This window comes from Trichosurus vulpecula, chromosome 4, assembly GCF_011100635.1.
Source record: "Trichosurus vulpecula isolate mTriVul1 chromosome 4, mTriVul1.pri, whole genome shotgun sequence".
Taxonomy (NCBI): domain Eukaryota; kingdom Metazoa; phylum Chordata; class Mammalia; order Diprotodontia; family Phalangeridae; genus Trichosurus; species Trichosurus vulpecula.
The window spans coordinates 161,683,694-161,708,232 of NC_050576.1; the positions used below are offsets into that span (position 1 = coordinate 161,683,694).

The 24,539-nt window shown below is 39.1% G+C and overlaps 1 protein-coding gene across 2 annotated transcripts in view; it reads left to right on the plus strand.

The window, feature by feature from the left end:
- The first annotated feature begins 6,881 nt into the window (after positions 1–6,881).
- Positions 6,882–24,539, plus strand: part of LOC118845740 (GON-4-like protein) — a 31,714-nt gene continuing 14,056 nt past the window's right edge. The window contains exons 1-5 of one of the 2 annotated variants that reach the window (XM_036753747.1): positions 6,882–6,978; positions 10,250–10,290; positions 10,945–11,048; positions 20,329–20,527; positions 21,289–21,375. In XM_036753747.1, the coding sequence (XP_036609642.1) occupies positions 10,270–10,290; positions 10,945–11,048; positions 20,329–20,527; positions 21,289–21,375 (411 nt within the window). In that variant the 5' untranslated portion in view covers positions 6,882–6,978; positions 10,250–10,269. Of the gene's footprint in view, positions 6,979–10,083; positions 10,149–10,249; positions 10,291–10,944; positions 11,049–20,328; positions 20,528–21,288; positions 21,376–24,539 lie in introns of those variants that run through there. The other variant, XM_036753746.1, reaches the window with a different exon arrangement.

Genomic DNA, 24,539 nt, shown 5'->3' on the forward strand with positions numbered 1-24,539 from the left:
GGGTAAAGGTAAAAGGCTGGAGTAAACCGTATTGTGCTTCAGCTAAAGTAAAAAAAGCAGGTGTAGCAATCCTAATCTCAGACAAAGCAAAAGTAAAGTAAAGGTACCATAAACAATAAAGTAATATCATTGTTTAACATATATGCACCAAGTGGTATGGCATGCAGATTCTTAGAGGAGAGGTTAAGAGAGTTACAGGAAGAAATAGACAGCAAAACTATAATAATGGGAGACCTCAGCCTACCCCTCTCTGAACTTGATAAATCTAACCTCAAAATAAATAAGAAAGAAGTTAAGGATGTGAACAGAATTTTAGAAATGGCAGATATGATAGACCTCTGGAGAAAACTGAATGGGGATAAAAAGGAATATACTTTCTTCTCAGCAGTACATGGCACATACTCAAAAATTGACCATGTGCTACGGCATGAAAACCTCACAATACCATGCAGAAAAGCAGAGGTAGTCAAAGCATCCTTTTCAGATCATGATGCAATAAAAATTATTTGTAATAAAGAACCATGGAAAAATAAGCTAAAAATTAATTGGAAACTAAATAGTCTAATTCTAAAGAATGAGTGGGCCAAAGAACAAATCAGAGAAACAATTACTAATTTCATTCAAGAGAATGACAACAATGAGATAACATACCAAAACTTATGGGATGCAGCAAAAACAGTTCTTAGGGGAAGTTTAACATCTCTAAATGCTTATGCGAGTAAGATAGAGAAAAAGGAGATAAATGAATTGGGCACGCAACTGAAAAAGCTAGAAAAAGAACAAATTGAAAATCCCCAATTAAATACCAAATTAGAAATAATGAAAATCAAACGAGAGATTAATAAAATTGAAACCAAGATAATTATTGAATTAATAAATAAAACAAAGAGCTGGTTTTATGAAAAAACCAATAAAATTGATAAACCTTTGGTCAATTTGGTTAAAAAAAAAAGAAAGAAAAAACCAAATTACCAGTATCAAAAATGAAGAGGGTGAATTTACCTCCAATGAAGAGGAAATCAAAACAATAATTAGGAATTATTTTGCCCAATTGTATGCCCATAAATTTGACAACCTTAGGGACATGGGTGAATATCTACAAAAACATAAATTGCCCAGGTTAACAGAAGAAGTAAAATACCTAAATAACCCTATCTCAGAAAAAGAAATTGAGCAAGCCATCAATGAACTCCCTAGGAAAAAATCTCCAGGGCCAGATGATTTTACATGTGAATTTTATCAAACATTTAAAGAACAATTAATGCCTCTACTTTATAGACTATTTGGGAAAATAGAGGAAGAAGGAGTCCTACCAAATTCTTTGTATGACACAAATATGGTACTAATATCCAAACCAGGAAGAGTCAAAACAGAGAAAGAAAATTATAGACCAATTTTCCTAATGAATATTGATGCAGAAATTTTAAATATAATGTTAGCAAAAAGATTGCAGCAACTTATCATGAGAGTAATACACTATGACCAGGTAGGACTTTAGCAAAGTTGCAGGATATAAAATAAAACCACATAAATCCTTGCCATTGCTATACATTACTAACAAAGCCCAACAGCAAGAGATAGAGAAATTCCATTCAAAGCTACTGTAGACAATATAAAATATTTGGGAGTCTATCTGCCAAGACAAACCCAGGGCCTATATGAACATAATTATGAAACACTTTTCACACAAATAAAGTCAATCTAAATAAATGGAAAAATATCAGTTGTTCATGGTTAGGCCGAGCTAATATAATAAAAATGAAAATTTTACCTAAATTAATCTATTCAGTGCCATATCAATCAAACTGCCAAAAAATTATTTTACAGAGCTGGATAAGATAATAACAAAATTCATCTGGAAGAACAAGAGGTCTAGAATACCTAGGGTATTAATGAAAAGAAATGCTAGGGAAGGTGGCCTAGCCACGCCAGATATTAAACTGTACTATGAAGCAGCAGTCCTCAAAACTACCTGGTACTGGCTAAAAAACAGAGTTGTGGATCAGTGGAATAGGATAGGTACACAAGAAGCAGAAGTCAACGAATATAGCAATCTACTTTTTGATAAACCCAAAGAATCCAGCTTCTGGGCTAAGAATTCACTATGTCACAAAAAATGCTGGGAAAATTGGAAAATGGTAGGACAGAAACTGGGCATAGACCAACATCTTACACCATATGCCAAAATAAAGTCAATATGGCTTCACGATTTAGGAATAAAGGCTGAAACTATAAGCAATTTGGGAGAGCAAGGAATATTTTACCTATCAGATTTATGGAAAAGAAAAGAATTCATGACACAACAAGAGATAGCATTACAAAATGCAAAATGGATAATTTTGATTATGTTAAATTGAAAAGTTTTTGTATAAAAAAAGCCAATGCAACAAAGATTAGGAGGGAAGCAGAAAGTTGGGAGAAAATCTTTACAACTAGTGTCTCTGATAAAGGCCTCATCTCTAAAATATATAGGGAACTGAGCCAAATTTATAGGAATACAAGTCATTTCCCAATTGAGAAATGGTCAAAGGATATGAACAGGCAGTTTTCAGATGAAGAAATTAAAAATATCTACAGGCATAAGAAAAAATGGTCTAAATCAGTACTGATTAGAGAAATGCAAATCAAAACAACTCTTAGGTACCACATCTTTCCTGTCAGATTGGCTAACATAACAAAACAGGAAAATGATAAATGCTGGAGAGGATGTGGGAAAATTGGAAAATTGTTTCATTGCTGGTGGAGTTGTGAACTGATCCAGCCATTCTGGAGAGCAATTTGGAACTATGCCCAAAGGGCTATAAAAATGTTCATACCCTTTGACCCAGCAATACCACTTCTAGGGTTGTATCCCAAAGAGATCACATAAGTGGGAAAGGGACCCATATGTACAAAAATATTTATAGTGGCTCTTTTTGTGGTAGCAAAGAATTGGAAATCAAGGGGATGCTCATCAGTTGGGGAATGGCTGAACAAGTTGTGGTATATGAAGGTAATGGAATACTATTGTGCTATGAGAAATGGGGAAGATATGGACTTCATAATAACCTGGAAAAACCTACACAATATAATGCTGTGTCAGCAGAGCAGAACCAGGAGAACATTATACACAACCACAGATATATGGATTTTGCGATGATTAACCCTGATGGACTTTGCTCTTCTCAGCAATACAAGGTGCAAGGACAACTCCAAAGGACTCACGATGGAGTATGCTATCTACATCCAGAGAAAGAACTATGGAGTCTAAATGCAGATTGAGGCACACTTTATGCTTGCCTTTTTTCCCTTTGTTTTTTTTCTCTTTTGTTTTTGTTTTTGCGTTTTTTTTTTTTTTTTTTTTTGGTTCTGCTTCTTCTTTCTCATGATTCGTTCCATTGGTTATAATTCTTCTTTACAACTTGAGTAGTCTGTAAATAAGTTCAATGCAAAGTTATATGTAGAAGATATATCAGATTCCGTGCCATTTTGGGGAGGGGGGGGGCGGAGAAAATCTGGAACTCAAAATTATGTAGAACTGAGTGTTGTGAACTAAAAATAAAAAATCTTAAAGTTTGAAAAAAACCCAATGTCAGCATCTTGAAGATAAGGCAAAAAAAAGAGTGGTCATTTCAACTAACGTGGGATACTTGTAAGAATTGTACTTCAACAAATATATATTGAAGACTTATTGTGTGTAAGATAATATTCTAGCTGCTATGGGAAGATAGGGAGCTTACTATTACCTAGTAAGAGAGATGAGACATAGACAATAAGCGCTTTACATATAGGAGCTCAAATAATTGGATGAAAAAGCAATCCATAGTATAAGCCAGAGTAAACATAGTAAATACTTAGTGTAAGAAGAGTAAGAGTGATACAGATGTCATGAAACTTAAGAAGAAACATAACTTTAGCTGGTGTGGTCAGAGAAGACTGAATGGAGGAGATGGCATTTGAGGATGATTTTTGAAGGGTGGTTATGATTTCTGTAGGCAGAGCTGGAGGTGGGAAGGGCCTTTCAGGGAAAGACATAAACAAAAGAAGAAAAGTGAGAGTATCAAGGGAAGAGCTGTAGGATACATTCTCCCAGGAGCTTTAAGTGCTTTTACATTTACTGGTAACTCTCAGTTATCCATAATTATGTGGGAACCATGATAATTGAAAACCTTTGTCCAGATACCTAATTTTTGTCCTTTATTTCCAGCCCTCTTTTCCACCAAACATTTGAAAGGCATTGTTAACAAGTAACAAGCAAGACCGACTTAAGTTTCATCTTTTCTTTCTTCCTTTAAGCAGCAAAAAGTCCTCAAGAAATAAAATGAGGAAAAGGTGAAACTCAAAGTTTGAATGGTGCACAATAAGGGGATTATGATTGTAGGAGTTTGGGCTCAGACACTTGACACATTTGCTAGCTGTGTGACCTTGGTCAAGTTACTTAACCCCGATTGCCCTGCCTTCTCCCCTCAAAAAAAAAAGATTGTACGAGTTAAGAGTTGGAAGAGACATTACAAATCACTCAGTCAAACTGCTTCTCCATGCCTTTTCACAGATTATTAAATTGGGGCCCAGAGAAGTAAAGTGATTAGTGCCTGAATAACTAGGAGTATTGTCCGTAGTGAGGGAGAGAAGAATTGACAGGGATGATTTTGCAGATGAAGAAATAGAGACCCAGAGAAATCTATTGACATGCCCAGAGTTACACAGTAAATCTGTGGCAAAACTAGGACAAGTAAAACTCTGCTTTGTGCTTTGAGGTGTGAGGGATGGCTCATAGTGAAGTTCCCTCACTGGAACCTCCCTGCTGCACTCATCTCTATTTCTCTGCTACACTCTGCAGACAAGTTTAGTTTCATTTTCTAAATAACGCAAACCAGTGATTTCCCTGAAATGATGAAAAGAAATTTAAGTGGTGGGGCTTAGAATTGGTAGTATCCATATATGGATAAAGGATATGCAAATTATAGGATTGAGGCCATTACGATTTTGATTGGAAAAAGCATTCTCTACGCTCTTCTGATTGGTTGCCTCCACATTTGGTAAAGGAAATGCATAATAAGGTTTTGGAAAACCACTGTCCTCTGATAGGGTGCTAATTTGATGAATAATTATGGTAATGAAGGATTGAAATTGCTTTCGGACGATCAGCTAGTTACTTGCTGAAAAATTGTGAGTCTATCCAACAGGCCAATGGTGGGTTAGGACAGAGGTGGGGACTGAATTGGGGAATAGGGTAAAAAGAAGCCTGCTGGAGCTTCCAGGCTCTGGCACTACATGGCTGACTCTGCTTCAGCTTCCTGACTCTGGCGCTCTGGCTGACTCTACTTGAATGACTGGCTTCCAGACCCTGGCATTCCCTAGCTGACGCTTCTTGAGCGAGGAAGGCTGTGACATTTCTCGAGAAAGAATAAAGGATACTTTCTTCATTCTGACTCAAACTCTGATTTTCATGTTTGGTAGTGGTCTCGAACCCACACAGAGACATAAGCCAAGACAAGGGTATTTATAGCAAGTAGGTGAGGTGCTTTTGTGGATCTCATGATATTGTCTGTAGCTTCAGTTTTAGTATCTTGTTTTCATTATCTCAGTTACAAAGATTCTAGCTGACAGCTGGTAGAATAGAAAGAGCAGAGAGAGAAAACTGACTTTCAGGGTTTTGAGGGTCTAGGGTGGGAGTAGTGGTTGATAGGAACTATGTCCTTCCTTTTAAAGTATTTATTTTGTCTATTAGAGAGAATTAAAGAGAGGGAACTTAGAGTCAGTGACTCAGGACATATGTGGTCTCCTTGTTCTCCTGCTAGCTGAGTTTGCTAAGAGTTGAACAGAGATGAGAGACGGGACTGGGTATGGATACCCAGCACCCAGCTTTAAACATGTACTGGTCTTTGTGCAGTAGCTCATGGCTAAAGTATTTTCTACATATGCCTTGCGCTGATATCTGCATATTATTGAAACTCATTTGCAGAAAGTAATTAAGAAGTAGCTTTGGAGGGGCACACTAGACTAGAATAATTTAGGTGGATGTTGTTAATTATAGTCAAATAATTATGTCTAGAGGGCAGAATACATAACTAAGTTACTAAAAACTGAGAAGGACCCTTCCTAAAAGCTTTTTCAATATGCCTTCCAAAGCATCATAGAGACTGGTGCTCTGGGGATCTGTTAACCTGTCCCATCTTTGCTGCATTTGGGCAGGAGCTGTCTGTAGATCTAAGGGGGTTGTAACCCTATACACAATTCCCTTATGCTACTGGAAATTTCCCAGAACCTCCACTAGTTAACGGGTTTTTTTAAGAGAATCCATTGTGCAGAGACCTAACTGCTAGGTTCCTTAGGGAACTACCAAAGAAATAAGAGAAAAACACTCTCAAAAGAGTTGTAACTTTATTGTTATGTGCATATGCGCTAAAAGACAACATAAATCATCATACAAATTAAATTATTGTAAATTGTGAGTACAAAAATACTTTGAAAAGAAGTGACTAGAATTGAGTGAAGGTTAGAGTAGGTTTCTCAAATAAGGTAGGGATTATTGAATGTTTTCAAGGATGACAGGAATATGTCTTGGTAGAGAAAAGTGGGAGGACATCATCTTGTACAATTACTTAATACAATTGTTTAGTTTTTTTTTAGCATAAATTCAGGATGTAAATTTAGAGTTACCTCTGATAAATTTTGCCTTGCTAGGTGTTGACCTTATGAGGTGCCTTTGCAAAGGCATTGGTGCAGAAATGGGTAAGTTGTTCTCTGGTCCTGGGTGGAACACAGCTAGTGTGTCTGGCTAGAGGAGAGCCCTTGCCGAGGGTACAGAGATTCCAGAACATTGAGCTTTAGCATCAGGATCAGAGATTAGAAAGTGTCTAAAAGTCATTTTCTTTCTTTTTTTATTCTCTTTAGATGAAGCAGATGATGATGATGATCCAGAATATAACTTCCTAGAAGATCTGGATGAACCTGACACAGAGGATTTCCGCAATGACCGGGCAGTGAGAATTACCAATGAGTCCTAGTTGAGTGTGTGTCCAATTCTTAGCTCTTCTCCACTTTCCTTCTGGTGTCTTTTAGCATAAGATTTGGGGAATGGAATTTACAGTTTATCTTAGGTGTGGTGCTCAGATCTCTATCAGATGAGATTTTGAAGCTTTATAGCTTTAGCTACTCCAGAGTTGAGCCTAACAGTTCAATCAACATGATGCCGAGCTGAACTTGGAGTTTATCAACAACCATTTATTAAGGACCTACACAGTGCTACCAGGGTACTATACTAAGTCCTAGGAGATACCAGGACAAAAATAAGAGTCCTTGCACTCAAGGAGTTTATGGTCTATTGAGGGGATATAGCATGTTCACAGATGAGTAAATAAAGGATATATACAAAGAGGATTTGGGGTCAAAACTTGTCTCTGTCATTTACCCCCATGACCGTTGGCATGTTATTTTACCTCTTGGGGCATCAGCCTCCTCATTTCTAAAATGAGAAGTTTGATCTTGGGGCAGCTAGGTGGTGCAGTGAGTAGAGCACCAGCCCTGAAGTCAGGAGGACCTGAGTTCAAATCTGGCCTCAGACACTTGACACGTTCACTAGCTGTGTGACCTTGGGCAAGTCACTTAACCCCGATTGCCCTGCCAAAAAATAGCCAAAAAAAAAAAGAAGAAGTTTGATCTTTAAGGTCCTACCCCTATAATTTGATGGTTTCTTGGGTAGAAGGGCCATTAACATCTGAGGAAATGGGAAAAGGCCTTTTGAAGAAGGTGGTACTTGAGCCAAAATCCCCTGAGCTTGAGATTTTAGGAGGGAGAGTGGTCCAGGCTTGGGGGAGATAGCCTGTGCAAAGGCATGGAGATGAAAGGTGGGATGTCTGGAAAGGTAGGCAGGAATCAGATTGGCCAGGACTTTAATTGCCAAGTAAAGGAGTTTGTATTTTATCCTAGAGGTGGCAATTGGCATTTCTCAAGCAGAGGGGTGACATACAGTTAAATCTATGCTTTTCGAAGATCAGCTTGGCAGTTATGTAGAGGATACAGTCTATTTGAGATACAACATATGCATCAACAGAATAAAAGGAAAATTCAGACAGGAAAGAACATTTTTCATCTTTAAAAATTAATATTTTTTTCTAATTTAATGTAAAAACAACTTTTAACGTTAATTTTTAAAAATTTTGAATTCTAAATTCTCTCCTTCCCTTCCCCCCCAAGTAATTTGATATAGGTTATACATGTGCAGTTGTGCAAAATATATTTCCATTAGTCATGTTGTGAAAGAAAACAAACACACACACCCAAAATAAAGTAAAAAACAGTATGCTTTGATCTGCATTCAGACTCTATCATTTCTTTCTTTGGAGGTAGATAGCATTTTTCATCATAAGCCCCTCAGATTGTCTTGGATCTTTGTATTGCTGAGAATAGCTAAATCATTTACAATTGTTCATCTTAGAATATTGCTGTTACTATTCCGACTGTTGCTGTTATTACTGTTACAGTGTTCTGGTTCTACTCACTTCACTCTGCATCAGTTTCTGTAAGTCTTTCCAGGTTTTTCGGAAAGCAGGCAGGAAAGAACATTGATGGCTTTGGAGCATTGGTGAGGGAGACCAGGAGAGACTTCACAGAATACCTGGACTGACAGAAATTCCTTGAGGTAGTAGTGCATTAGAGGCATGAGGAACCCCACTTATGCAACTTCATGGATATGGGAGATGGAGTATCAAGTTTGAGAAACAATTTCTATTCCAACCTTATTGTAATGCAAAGTTCATGAATAGGAGGAGTATGAAATATGGCTGGAAAGGCAAGTAGGAGCCAGATTCTGAAAGAATTATATGCCAGACTGAGAAGTTTGTACTTTATGCTATTGGCAGAGTGGATCATCAGTATAATTTTCCTTAAAGCCATGTCTGACCCTGTCACTCCCCTGCTTGGTGCATTCAATGGTGTCTCATTACTTCCAGGAATGATATAAACTCCTGTCTGGCGTTTAAAGCTTATCATAACCAAACCCCTTCTTTTGTCTTTTCAGTATTCTTACACATTACTCCCCTCCATATACTCTGACTTACTTGTGGTTCTTCACATGTGACCCTCACTCTCTCATGTGTGTGGCTTTGTACAGGCTCTCATTCCTGGAATGCACTTCTTGAGTTCCTTCAAAACACAGTTTAAGTGCTACCTTCTACAAGAAGTCTTTCCTGATCCACCCAGCTGCTAGTGCTTCTCTCCTCCCCACCCCCACCAAACTACCTCATATTTACGCTGCGAGTGTGTGTGTGTGTGTGTGTATGTGTGTGTGTTCTGTACATACTTATATATGTACATGTTGTCTCCCCTCTTCGAATGTAAGCTTCTTGAGAGGGCAGGGATGGTTCCACCTTTGCCTTTCTTTCTCTAGCACAATTCCTGGCACATATGAGGCATTTAATAAATGTTTATTGTTTGGTTTGTGAGTAGAGGAATAAGATGATCACACTTGTGCTTTCTGAACTTTGATGGCTATGTGGAAAATGGATAGGAGAAATAAGTCATTGGAAGCAAGAAGATAAGTTATTACAGTCATTCAGACCAGAAGTGATTAGGGCTTAGAGCAGGATTTTTACTTTTTGAGTGGAGAGAAAAGAATGGATTTGAGAGATGTGGAGGCAGAAATGACTTGGCCATAAGACTTGACAGTTGATTGGATATGAGGGGTGAGCTAGAGAGAAGTCAGGATTGATTCTGATGTCAAGAACCTGAGTGACAGAATATGTTGGTGCCCTCAGCAGAAATAGGGAATTTTGGAGGAGGGCTACATTTGAAGGAAAGATAGGAATTCATTTGGACATGTTTAGTTTTAGAAACCAATAGGTTACTCAGGTAGAGATGTCCAGTAGGTAGTTGATAGTGTTGGATTGGAGTTTAGGAGAAATATTGGGGTCTATATGCAGATATGAGACATCTATGTAGAGATTATGTTTGAACTCTTCAGAATAGATAAGGACATTGTAGCCAGGTCTCTAGCAATATGGCCCAGGGTTCTTTCCTTCACCTTTTCCTAACCAGTATACTCAGAACTCTTGGGGAAGGTTGTTCAGCCATGATTCTTCCTAACTACTACTTTCTGGGCAGTCTCTCTCCATCGTGTCCTTGAGACTATTGTGAGAAGCTTTATCAGATGTCTGATTCAAATGAAGGTAATCATTCCTAGCACATTCCCCTGATCTACCATTATCAAAATCCTATCAGAAAAGGAAACCTACTGGATCCACTAATAGTCTGCTTGGTTTTGTTGTAGAAAAGGAAGTGAATGAGCTGATGGAAGAATTATTTGAAACTGTAAGTAGCAAACTTTAAGTGGAATCATTAATAATAAAATTAGATAACCAACGAACGGTGACTCCCACCCCCCACTCCCATGTTTGGGTTCTTTTCTCCAGCAAACTAGACTAGTCTGAAAGGGAAAATCTGTTTCCAAAAGCCAAGAAGTAACATAGTCTGAGGAGATTATTTCTGATTATTGTCAGCTTTACATTATTCTCATATAATTATTGTCAGTAAAATTTCAGTCTCTCAAATTTTAGCTTCCACATAGCAGTCTGATCTCACTGTCATTCAGTGTGGGGTCAGGGATTGCCTGTGCAGATATAATTAGGAAGACTAATATTCTGCTTCAGAATCCTGTAATACATTACCAAATAAAACGTTAACAATCCCATTAGTGTAGCTAACTGAGAGTTGGCTTTGTGAGTTAGGTTTACCACACACGGGCGCGCGTGCGCGCGCGCGCGCACACACACACACACACACACTTATGTAGATGAGACTTAAATGTGAGAATATGAGAACCTCAAAATGATAGTGTTGGCCTCCACCTAGGCTCATTTTGAATGCCTAGATTAATGAGGTCCTATGTCCATTTCTTTCTTACCACTGGAATGAATTTGTTAAGGAATGAAGCCCAGGATATTAATCCTTTCGTCTTGCCCCTAGTTCCAAGATGAAATGGGTTTCTCCAACATGGAGGATGAAGGTCCAGAGGAAGAAGACAGTGTGCCTGAATCACGACCCAACTTCAGTACTCCCCAATCCTTACGGTAGGATTGACAGAAATCCTGGATGACCTATGGGGGGAAACGTACTATGAGGGATCCAGGCTTGTGCCTTATATATCAACTTCTCAAGGGTACTTTGTGTAATAGGTTTAGAGGACTTTCCCTTTGTCCTCAGAGCTTGTGCTTTTTATAATTTTCAAGACTATTTTACTGTTCTCTTACTCCTAACCTAAGGTACTAAAGCCTCTTGGAGCTTTCTGGTCCCTATGCCTTCTTGGCTCTGTGGCTAAAGAGATCTGTTGTACCCAGTTCCTTATTACCTTTCTGGCTTGTGCATCTTCTTTCTCTTCTACTCCTTGCCCCCATACACTCTAAACTATAAGAATGGGTTTATTTTTACATGGGAAAAAAGAATATACAGATTGAGAAAAAATTATGTCAAGATAAAATAATTAGAAGTGCAGATATTAAAATAATTCACACATCATAATTGATAACACCTTTTTTAAGCTCTTTAATCTGCTATAGTTACATGGTTTTGTATTGGCTCACTGTGATGCTATTGTGGTCTGGTCATCTTTCTCATCATGTTCCCTGGGAAGAATGACTGAGATTGAGCCAAAGATAGTAGAATGGATGAATGAGCTTGATCTGGTATGCCCAGATGTGATGGACAAATTTCATGAAATAGATGGCTTCTGCAACCAGCTGGGAATATACTTACCTTTCATAATGAATTTTTGGTGCACCACTTATGTGTCTTGAAAGTCACTTAAACCATTATATCTATCTCCCTTCTCCTAATTGAGGAAAAATAAGGAAATCCAAATGGTACTGTGTTCCCATCCATATTAAAAAAAATCAAAATTATTCGTAATTGCTCATACATCACCCTCAAAGTTCATAAAAGACAACACTTTTCCTTAAATATGCTTTGTGAACAAGGAACTGGGAAGTCCCTCTGGGCAAAGAAACCAACCTTCATTAAGAGAAACAAAGGGAGGGTCTACAGTCTACCAGATCCTGAGATACAAAATTCACAGTTAGTCATAGGTCTCTTGATTCATGTATGGTGCAGCCCAGCCCTCTGGAATCTGATTCATGCAAGATTGCATTTTGCAGGTCATTGTATCTTAACTTTATGATGAACTTTGTTCTTTGCATGATTTCTCAATTAGCTTTTGACAGGACTTTCTTACTTTGTCAGTTTAATGTAAAGATTGCTATATAGGTATGATTATTATGATCACATACTTATGATACACAGTTTGTAATGGTCTAGATATACTTCTTTTTAAAAATTTATTTATTTAACATATTTACATTTCAGCATTGATTTTCACAAGAGTTTGAATTACAAGTTTTCTCCCCATTTCTACCCTCCCTCCCACTCCAAGATGGCATATATTCTGGTTTCCCTGTTCCCCAGTCAGCCCTCCCTTCTGTCACCCCACTCCCCTCCCATCCCCTTTTCCCTTCCTTTCTTGTAGCGTGAGATAAATTTCTACGCCCCATTGCCTGTGTATCTTATTTTCTAGTTGCATGCAAAAACTTTTTTTTTGTTTTTGAACATCTGTTTTTAAAACTTTGAGTTCCAAATTCTCTCCCCTCTTCCCTTCCCACCCACCCTCCCTAAGAAGTCAAGCAATTCACCATAGGCCGCATGTGTATCATTATGTATAACCCTTCCACAATACTCATGTTGTGAAAGACTAACTATATTTTGGTCCTTCCCAACCCATCCCCCTTTATTGAATTTTCTCCCTTGACCCTGTCCCCTTTCGAAAGTGTTTGTTTTTGATTACCTCCACCCCCATCTGCCCTCCCCTCCATCATTCCCCCCCTTTTTTTTATCTTCTTCCCTCTTCTTTCCTGTGGGGTAAGATACCCAATTGAGTATGTATGGTATTCCCTTCTCAGGCCAAATCTGATGAGAGCAAGATTCACTTATTCCCCCCTCACCTGCCCTCTTCCCTCTTCCCACAGAACTGCTTCCTCTTGCTACCTTTATGCAAGATAATCCACCCCATTCTATCTCTCCCTATCTCCCTCTCTCAATATATTCCTCTCTCATCCCTTAATTTGATTTTATTTCTTTTAGATATCTTCCCTTCATCTTCATCTCACCCTGTGCCCCGCCCCCTCTCTCTCTCTCTATATATATATATATACACATACATACATACATACATACACATTCACTTTCACATACACAATACATATACATAAACATATATATATATATGCATATTCCCTTCAGCTACCCTAATACTAAGGTCTCATGAATCATACACATCATCTTTCCATGTAGGAATGTAAACAAAACAGTTCAACTTTAGTAAGTCCCTTGCAGTTTCTTTTTCTTGTTCTTTTTCTTGATTACCTTTTCATGCTTCTCTTGATTCTTGTGTTTGAAAGTCAAATTTTCTATTCAGTTCTGGTCTTTTCACTGAGAAAGCTTGCAAGTCCTCTATTTTATTGAAAATCCACATTTTGCCTTGGAGCATGATACTCAGTTTTGCTGGGTAAGTGATTCTAGGTTTTAATCCTAGCTCCATTGACCTCTGGAATATCGTATTCCAAGCCCTTTTATCTCTTAATGTAGAAGCTGCCAGATCTTGGGTTATTCTGATTGGGTTTCCACTATACTCAAAATGTTTCTTTCTGGCTGCTTGCAGTATTTTCTCATCAATCTGGGAGCTCTGGAATTTGGCGACAATATTCCTAAGAGATTTCTTTTTGGGATCTATTTGAGGAGGCAATCGATGGATTCTTTCAATTTCTATTTTGCCCTGTGGCTCTAGAATATCAGGGCAGTTCTCCTTGATAATTTCTTGAAAGATGATATCTAGGCTCTTTTTTTGATCATGGCTTTCAGGTAGTCCAATAATTTTTAAATTATCTCTCCTGGATCTATTTTCCAGGTCAGTGGTTTTTCCAAGGAGATATTTCACATTGTCTTCCATTTTTTTGTTCCTTTGGTTCTGTTTTATAATATCTTGATTTCTCATAAAGTCACTAGCTTCCACTTGCTCCAATCTAATTTTTAAGGTAGTATTTTCTTCAGTGGTCCGTTGGACCTCCTTTTCCATTTGGCTAATTCTGCCTTTCAAGGCATTCTTCTCCTCATTGGCTTTTTGGAGCTCTTTTGCCATTTGAGTTAGTCTATTTTTTAAGGTGTTGTTTTCTTCAGTGTATTTTTCAGTATTTTTTTGGGTCTCCTTTAGCAAGTCATTGACTTGTTTTTCATGGTTTTCTCTCATCCTTCTCATTTCTCTTCCCAATTTTTCCTCTACTTCTCTAACTTGCTTTTCCAAATCCTTTTTGAGCTCTTCCATGGCCTGGGACCAGTTCATGTTTTTCTTGGAGGCTTTTGTTGTAGGCTCTATGACTTTGTTGTCTTCTTTAGGCTGTATGTTTTGGTCTTCTTTGTCACCAAAGAAAGAATCAAAAGTCTGAGACTGAATCTGGGTGTGTTTTCGCTGCCTGGCCATATTCCCAACCAACTAACTTGACCCTTGAGTTTTTCAGTGGGGTATGACTGCTTGTAGACTAAAGAGTTCTATGTTCCACGTTTGGGGGGGATGTGCCAGCTCTGCCACACCAGTATTCCTCCTTCCCCAAGAACCCCCAACCTGGACTGGGCTTAGATCTTCAGCAGGCTGTGCACTCCTGCTCTGATCCGCCACTTAATTCCTTCCACCAGGTGGGCCTGGGGCCGGAAGCAACTGCCCCTGTAGCTGCTGCACCTCCACTGCCCTGGGGGCGGTGGCTGAACCGCGAACTCCTTCTACTCCTGCAGCTTTTCCCACTAACCTTCTCTGCTGTCTTTGGTATTTGTGGGTTGAGAAGTCCGGTAACTGCCGCAGCTCACTGATTCAGGGTGCTAGGGCATGCTACGCCTGGCTCCTGGTCTCTCTAGATATACTTCTAATGTTAACTAACAGGAATTTCTCTGAGACTGTATCACAGTTTGGTTACACACAGGTTTTTTCACTTGGTACTATGTTCTTAACTGCAAATCAGATAATTATTTCTTATCCATATATTTTATCAACTGTAATCATAGTTGATAAAAGATTAGCAAGGCAATACAGAGCAAAGCACTCAAGACATTGATTACTGATCTTTTTCCTTTCAGCTTGGGAGGGGAAAAAACTCTAAATTTTTGTGAACATTGGTTCTCCACAAGAATGTTGAGTCTAGTTGAGAACTGAATGTCAGGTGAGCAGGTGTCCTTTTTATGGGGCAGTGCAGCTTGAGGCCAAGCTGTATCTGTTTGGGAATTGAGCAAAAGCAACAACTGGCATTTCTAGAAGCTTCTCAGGATGAGTTGTACTTGAGAGGTGTTGAATTATGTGACCAGCGACAGATTACTTTTCAAACTAGAATGTTTCTCCAACCCTGCTTGTACTTTATTTGTCCTCTTTTTACCCACACTCATTTGGGTCTGTAATGTAAGCTCTTAAGTACTGACTGCATATCCATGGGGTGCTCAGCAGTGTTCCAGGAGGTTGGGATAGATGCGCTTGTATTTTTGTATGAATTGAATTTGGTAAGCTTTTAAGTGCCAGCTATGTGCCAGGCCCTGTACTAGTTGTTGGGGATACAGAGACAAAAACAAACGTCTCTGACCACAAAGAGCTTCTATTTTACAGGAACACAGATTAGTGGATACAAAATGTAGACAAAGTAAAAAGAAAGTATTTTCCTGAAGGTTGGGAACCAGAAAGTTAATAATGTAGCAAGTGATATTTCAGCTTTGTCTTGAATGGAATTTGTAGGGCATATATATACATTGAATTTTTTTTTCATTGATGCATTGACATTGATCCAACCATATTCTTTCATCTGATCTTCTGGTGAACAAGTTAGCTGCCTGTTGTTAGTGTCTGGTTTGTGCTGCATAGGGATAGAAGTGTGTGGGACAATAATTCCCCCAAAATGAAATAATAATCAAAGGTTTCTCAAGCTAAAGACAGAGGCTTTATTTGCAAGTCTTGCGTGAGAATTGCTCATTGCCCACTCCAGAGTGGTCTGCGGTAGGGAGGCAAGTTTCAGAAGACAGACAGGCAGTTTATATATCCCTTAAAGGCCCCCCCCCAAAACCCTCTTACATAACAATTCTAAGAAGCCCCCAACACCCCCTTGACCTCTATCCCCGTTTGTGGGGGCATTTAGCCTCACATTCTTGAAACAAGGAAAGACTCTCAATCTAACACCTTAACCCCAAACTAAAAGACAGCAGTTACAGGCATGATGCAGGATGTGGGTTTATGTGGTATATGTGCAAGTTTAAGTGGGGAGGGGGAGGGTTAATTTTAAACTTTATGATATAGCTCAGGCTTTATGGAGGCTAAAATATTAAGTATCCTTTTCCTTAAATGAGAGACTTTCATCCATTCCACTCAGTTCTTCTCCTTATTCCATAGTTGAAAGCCTCTCACACCAAATTTGGTAAGTTTCGTCAGCTCTCTCATCAGTTTGGTCACAATCCCCATCAGGGGTCATTTCCCATTCCTGACCCCTCAAAATCATCAGCCTCGTGGACCCAGTGGGATCCTCTAACTTAGTCATTTTGGAGAGTGTCTTATGCACAGTGGCTGTAATTAATTGCATCATACATGGTAGACAGACAGGGAGTAATATAACTCCACTCAGTGCCACTAGTAAAAATCATAGAACCTGTTTCCACCAGGTTCCTCCAAACCAGGACCACCATGATGCGCTGAGTGAGGGGGACCAAGTCTAGACTGGAACATTAGCAATTTTTCTAATCTCTTTATTAATGTCTCTTACTGTTTTGCCCTACATCGTCTATTGTCATACGACAAGTGAACAGATTGAGCTTATCACATACTCCCCCCCTTCTTCAGCCAAGAGGTAGTCCAGCCTATGCTGCAAAATAGCTTCCCTATCTGATTTAAGCAATACTTCCCTTCACGGATCTCTGTTAAAGGCCAGGTATTCTCTATTCCCAGCCAAGTTGGCATACCAAGGTGGACTTCAGACCTTTTACTAAGTGTCTGAGCCGGGCTTATAGGAACAGGGACCCAGGGCCAGTTCTCCAACTGCTGGGGTCCTTCACAAACCCAACAATTAGTCAAATTAAAGGTTTGGGCTACAGTTTCCATTAATTGTTCAAGACTATTTCTCTGAGGGAGCCAAGGGATGGAGGCTGGAAAGGACAGTCCTAGCAGAAGGGCAAAGGTTAGGAAGGTCCCCATTTGTACTTACAATTCACGTGATTCAAAAGACTGGGGAGAAGGCAGTTTTGACTCAAAGTCCAGAATACAATTAGAATTATCCAACCCAAGAGGGTCAACAGGCATACCCACTGAGAGTCCAAAGTCCCTTTACTCCAAGAAAAAGGTTGGCACTGAAGATGAAGCTTTAAGTCCTTTGGGTCCTTCGGGTCAGTTTTCTCAACAGTCCAAACGTTGGAGGTACAACTGGTCCTTTTATGGGGTATCCAACCTCCTTCCAGAGTCTGCACCGTGGTGTCTGAGGTTAGCAGAATCCAGAACGGCCCTTCCCAGCTGGGAGTGAGTTTATTTTCTTTCCAAGATTTGATCAGAACCCAGTCTCCTGGTTTGTACCTGTGAACTATGAATCCCAGAGGTGGAGTTTGAGCAATTAACCTTTCAAGCTGTAAAGAATGCAAGTGCCTTGTACAGAAACTTATTTTTCTGGTCACACAGTGGGTCCTAACTCCCCTTACTTCTGCTGGGGTAGGGATGTCCAAAAAGGATCTCATAAGGGGAGAGTCCTGCATCCCTTTGAGGCTTGGTTTGAATTCTGAGGAGGGCTAAGGGTAGACATTTAGTCTATGGTAGCTGGATCTCTAAGGCCAATTTAGTGAGTTGTCTCTTAATCTCCTGATTCATTCTTTCGACTTTGCCAGACAAGGGAGGGTGCCAAGGAGTATGGAACTCCCAGATAATATCCAAGGCCTGAGCAAAGGACTACAATATTTTAGCTGTAAAATGGTCCTTTGGTCTGAATCAATCCGTTCTACCATCCTGTATCTTGGAATTATGTGTTCCAGTATGACCTTACTCACCACTGGAGCAGTGGCCCGAGGTAAAAGAAAGGCCTCTACCAGGTCAAGTGGTCCACTATGACCAGCAGGTATTTAAGGCGACCTATATGGGGCAGCTCGCTCAGTGAAGTCCACCTGCATGCTTTGGAAAGGTCTGAGATCCAGGGTCCTGCCTCCTGCCAGAGCCTGGCGCAACACAGACTTGTTTGTCCTTCTACACACAAGGCACCCGTCCACCAGCTGTCGTGCTAGAGTGTAAAGGGCAGGCAATACATACTGGGTCAGGACTGCATCACACAGGTTTCGAACATCCCAATGGCTGCCTTGATGTAGGTATTGCAGGACTTGCCTCATACCTGCTTTAGTCAGTACCTCTCTTCCACCTGGGAGTAGCCACTGGCTGTCTTGTTCCTGGGCTCCTCAGGTCAGTGCCTTCTGCATTTCTTCCTCAGTAAAGGAAGGAGGAGGGAGATTCAGAGGAAAAGAGGGGATTAAGACCAATAACCAGTCTGATAACCAGGTTCCATTATTCCGGCCTTCCTTGCTTCTTCATCGTCAAACCATTGCCCCTAACTTCAAAGGATTGCCCAGTTTTGATGATTACCTAAGTGGATTATTGGTATATTACCAGGCAGCAGTAGGTTCCCTAGTATTGGCATGATTAAGGTGGTATGGGCTAGCTCTTTCCCCTTTACTGTTATCATTCCCTTTCTGTCACTCTAAAGGAACCATCTATAAATTATCCACACACCCCCTCCCCCAGGGATAGGGGACTCTTGTAGATCCCCCGCCCCCCCGGGGGCTAGTGAACTGGGCATAGTTTACAAGGGGTCCCAGCAACTTGACACAATAGTGAGATTTAACATGGACCCCAGGAAGGGGTTAAATACTATATACATATATTTACATAGTAGTAGCAGCAGTAATAGTAGTGTTAATGACAGTAGTGTTAGTAGAGGTAGTAACGCTGGTGCCCCTCTACCTGCTGCCCTCCATGCACACAGGAGGACTGTTCTGTATGAGCAGAGCCAACCTGATAAGACTTTACACGATTCTCTTCTTTTCACATACAGTAATCAATTAACCATTTTAGGTTTTAGCATTAAAACAATAATCAACAAAATAACCAAACCATTCTGATATTATTATTAATTCCTAAGTACTAAACAATTTTAAAATTTGATCAAAAACCTCTTCCACTCAATTAAAAATAAAGAAAACTAAACATACTTCTGTAAATACTTGATTTAGACAGTAACTCCAATAGCTCAGTTAACAGTCTCACAAATTTCATAAATGATAGCTGAAATCCCCTTTAAATAGAAACAAAACTTGATACAATTGTTTACCAAATTATGCAATAAAGGAAATTTTTAGAAATACAACAATACCATAAACAATTATCATCTATTTAAACTTTTAAAACCAAAACCAATTAATTACCACTCTGGTACCTTGATAGTGCCAAGAGGAGAAAGATTCATCATGGCTATGTTGTTAATGTTAGAGCAACCTCCTTGTTTCATCAGAATTAGTGAGTGTCCCACAGGGCACCTCCCACTTCATCTCTTCACATGTTACCCTGCATTATACTGCTAGGACTTTGACTTTTCAGGAAAAGAGACAGTAAAACTTAGTAGATAAAGAGGCAGAAATAGGGATGTAGAGGCTGCATTTGAAGTCCAGGCATCACATATAAGTTTAGGACTTAGTAAATTTGTTTGTCTTTTTCCAAAAAAGTCTCAGTTACTCCTAGAAGGAATATTTAATGTGGCATATCCAGGTAGTACAAGAGTGTCTGTCACTAGTTACTCAGGGGCCACTTAGTGTATTTTTCTTTTGTTTTGAGGCAATCAGGGTTAAATGACTTACCCAGGGTCAAACAGCTAGTGTCTGAGGCCAGATTTGAACTCAGGTCTTCCTGACTTCAGGGCTGGTGCTCTATTCACTGTACCACCTAGCTGTCCCTATACTTAGTGTATTATACTGGTGCCCTTTTTCTGCTTCCTGCTGTTTGGCCATTTCCTTGCTCATTTGCATGTCACCCAGTGGATGATCAGAGGAAAGGAGAGGTTGGAAAATTCATCCTTTTTGGCCATTGTTGCCTTTTGGGAAGAAAGAGAATAAAACCTTTGGCTGAGGTGGGATTTTGATGTTAGAAGTCCTATCTGTAAATTTTAAGTATTTGTATTCTCATGGTACCCTTTCATCCTCTTTACAGTATAGACTAGGTTCTAAGAAATTCCAGATTTTTTAAAAAAAATCTCCCTTTGGAGACAGGTTTGAAGAACCCCTAGCAAACTTGCTCAATGAGCAGCATCGTACAGTGAAGGAGCTGCTGGAGCAGCTAAGGATGAAGAAGTCTTCAACTAAGCAACAACCAGAGGCAGAGAGGCCCAAGCCCCAGAGTGATAAGGCCCAGCAGACTCTCATTTTGGATGCAGCTCAGAGGAAAAGACTACAGCAACAGATGCAGCAGGTGAGATTGCACTTAATTATGTTGATATTTAGCTTTCATATTGTCAGGGTTTGAGGCCTATAGCTAATTGAAGGCCATGAAATAGACTTCTTCATATGAGTAGGAGCAACACCATTCAATTATAAGAGTGAAAGAGATTTTGAAACAGCCGTTCTCTTGCCATGCATAATGGCCTTCAAGGATTTTTGTTGTTCAGTCGTGTCTGGCTCTTTGTGACTCCATTTGGGGTTTTCTTGGCAAAGGTACTGGAGTGATTTTCCATTTCCTTCTCCAGCTCATTTTACAGGAGACAAACAGGGTTAAGTGACTTGCCAAGGGTCACACAGCTAGTAAATGTCTGAGTCCAGATTTGAACTTGAGGAAAATGAGTCTTCCTGACCCCAGCCCATGCACTAGCCACTGTGCCATCTAGCTGCCCACCTTCAAGGATACAAGATTCCAGATATCTTTCTGTAATGCATTCCAGAGCCTAACAACTCATATAGGACAGATGTAGTTCTTCCGTATGGCTGATCTAAATTTCTCATATTATAGCTGATGTTCATTACTTCTGGTCCTGTCATTCTGATTAAGGGGTGATTTTCTGGTAGGTCTAAGTCAAGACAGAATGTTAAGGCTGGTCACTGTTCTCATAGACCCCTTTGAATAAAAACATTTGAGTTAAAGTTATCACTATACTGGTAAAGTCTTCCTAGGTTCCTAAAGTGGCAGCACCCTTCATATCACTAATGTATTTTATTTCTTTTTTTTCTCCCTCCTAGCATGTTCAGCTCTTGACTCAGATTCACCTCTTGTCCAGCGCCAACCCCAGCCTCAGTTCAGAAGCCAATACCACCAAGATGTTTCTTGTAAGGTTTGTCCACCCCCAAGGTCTGAAAGCTAGAGTGTGAAATCAGCTTGGCAAATATAGTTTGCAAAATTATTCATCCCTCATAGTTTATATTGATTCTTTCACACATATTGACCAATCCTCCTTGATTTTTATCTTAGCTATTTTCCTTATGAAAGTATACATAATATATGTAGTCAGTTTCCTTTAGGCCTACCATCTCATATTCACTTGCTCCTCTGTTTAGTTTCATGTAGGTCTACTCTAATATTTTTTTCTGTTGTTACTATATATCATATTTTCCTAGTTATAGGGGTGATTGGTCATTTGCTAAGCATATCACTAGTGATTTATATAGTGTACTATCATTTTGTACCAAGTAAAAAATGACATCATCTGGATAGTTAAGTTGGAGGAAGGAGTGGAGCATTAAATCCTATAATTTGTCACTAGGAAAATTGTTCCAGAGGTTAGTGGCAGGGGATTGGTGATGTCTGCTGTATTTATGGATATAGGCATCTTGTGTGATGGAATTGGCTAGCCTAATCTCTTCCTTATTGGTTAACATTTCAATGAGGACCTATGCAATAGAAGACACGATCTCTGCCAGCAAATAGCCCATGGTCTACTTGGGAAGAAGACATTTTTAAAAAAATGTTATACTGCTACTTTTGTTTTTATATCATCTTTATTTTCAAATATATACCTCTTTCTTCCCCTGCCAGCAACCGCACAAATATAGGATGAAGCACTGAACACAAAAAGACACAAACATGGGGCTAGGCGAGTTGTATAGTCTGGCTATAGAGTGATTTAATTGGGTTGCTGACAGTATTTTATACAGATTAATTGTTGAGTCATTCTGACTTCTCAGAAAAGTACAATGAAGTAATGGTTAATATATTTTTTATCTCCTTGTTTCTGGGAATAAGATGCTAGTCTCCTAACGGCTAACCAAATTGAAACATTTCTGTTCTTTCCCATGTGAGTAGCAGCTGCAAAGGCAGTTATTCTTTGCCACATCTTCTTATACTTAGATAGCTTTTGCCTCACATAGACCTATCCTCAAATGACCTTGCCTAGTAGAGGCCTAGGAGGCTGCCTTGCAGAGGTCTAGGAGGCCTAAATACTAACTAGGATATAGCTGGCTCCCCACATCTCCCTCCTTTTTATTCTGTAACTTCACTTCATGGATTATTGTTAGAAGTGGCTTCATCATAGTTTCATTATCCTGAGGACACAAGGTAGACAAAAAATTACTATGGCCAAACAAAGAATATAAGGTAGTGTATGGAAAATAGTCAAAAATAGATTATTAAATACGTTACTTTTTTGAAAGAGTTGCTAATTGTTTTTGCTAGCCCCTCTGGATCAATACCAGGTAGAGTGGGGCTTCACTATTTCAGCGTTCCACTCAATCCCTCCTACATCTGATTTCTTCCCCTTAACTATCCCCCTTTCAAGTAAATATAGGAATGATTGATAGAGGCATCGACAAATCAAAGGGGGAAGTCCCCTTTATGAATATAGATACAGAGATCCAAAAGGAAATAACAATGCAATTGTCTCTTTAAGATTCAAAAATTTTTTCTTATATAGCTGTCTGGCAGGGAACGTCGTCAATGAAGTTTTCTGGTCCTTGGTATTTGTTCCAGCCATCTCCAGCACAGCATCTCAGCATCTTCTTCTTGTCTTCTTGTAGGAACCAGCTTTCTGTCCATAGTCCTACAAAAGTGACTTTAGCACAATTTTAAACTACCATTTGTAATCCTTATAACCCTGATCATTTTTACAAACTCAAAATTTGAACCATGGCCAATTGTCATATTTAAGAAATTCACATCAGAACCCAGTGTTTTACACTTTACATTCATCCATTATTAATTTCCTCACCAGGAGGATTAGATTTCACTTAAGGAATTAATAACACGCTTCGGTACATACAGAAATACATTAAATAGTCAATTTTTAACACAATGCGTATAAAATCTTAACCTTTTATTCATGCTATGTTTCTTTGATGGCATTTAGAAAATAAAACACAAACCATTCTTCTTTTTAACGTTATTAATTGTAACAAAACTTTAGACAAGTATGATATTAATCACATAGCAAAATAACATTCTCACATTGCTTAAGGAACATCTCCAAAGTGAGCCTTAAGTAGCTCTCATGCATTTCCACCCTTGTTCATAAAGCTTTACTAAATTGGTGCAAAAGTCCTTAAGTAACACCAATTCCCAAAGTATTATAACAAACAAAATTTCTAGTTATTGTATAATTCCCAGATATCATAATGTTTCTTAGTCAAAAAGGTGTTGTAATGGAATCTCACATTGGTAGCAGTAACAGAGTGATCACAGGAAAAATACTACTGCTCTTAGAATCTTTTTAAACAAAGGGAACATCTTAAGGCAAGTCTTAAGCAGTCTGCATAAATTTCTGCACATGTTCTAGTGCTAGATAAAAATAATATTAGATTACCTAGTAAGATAACACAAAAGAGCTCGTATCTTATACTGACCACTTGCTCTGATCACAGAAATTTGCTATAGAAGGAAAAAGCAGGGATATGTGATATACCAAATATGACAGGATAAAACATCGTTGCTTTGTTCAAACTCAGATATAGTTACAGTTCCTCAATCATGCAGTATCTGTTCCATGGCTAAACTCAGGAATAGTCAGGTGGGAAACATTTCTTTCCAAAAGAACACAATAGGGAAACTGAGCCAGGAGGATCCCATCCTAGATTGAGGCTAAGATTGTCCCCTCAGCTTTTTTTCCAAATGGAGACCTCCACTTGTTAACAGTACAGGATCACATTCCCTCTGAGTAGCTTGTGGCATTTCTCTCAGATACTGATTTAATGCAGACAACTGTACCCAAATTGCAACTCAAAACAAATTAGTTATGGTCCCAAGTGCCTTTTACCTTAAACAGCAAGTTTCACTTATCGCAGCTGAGAGCCAGATACAGTTGCTTCTACTTCCATGGAGCTGTAATAAGCAATAAAGATTCACCAGGACTCACATACATAATGGATTTCATTAAATAGCTCTCCTTCTCAAATTTAAACCTGTCCTGGTGTAAAAGACAATCATTAGTATCCTTTCTATCTATTGTACGTAAACTTGCAATTTCTCAGCAAGGCAAGTTCATTGTTTAGAATTTACATAAGTC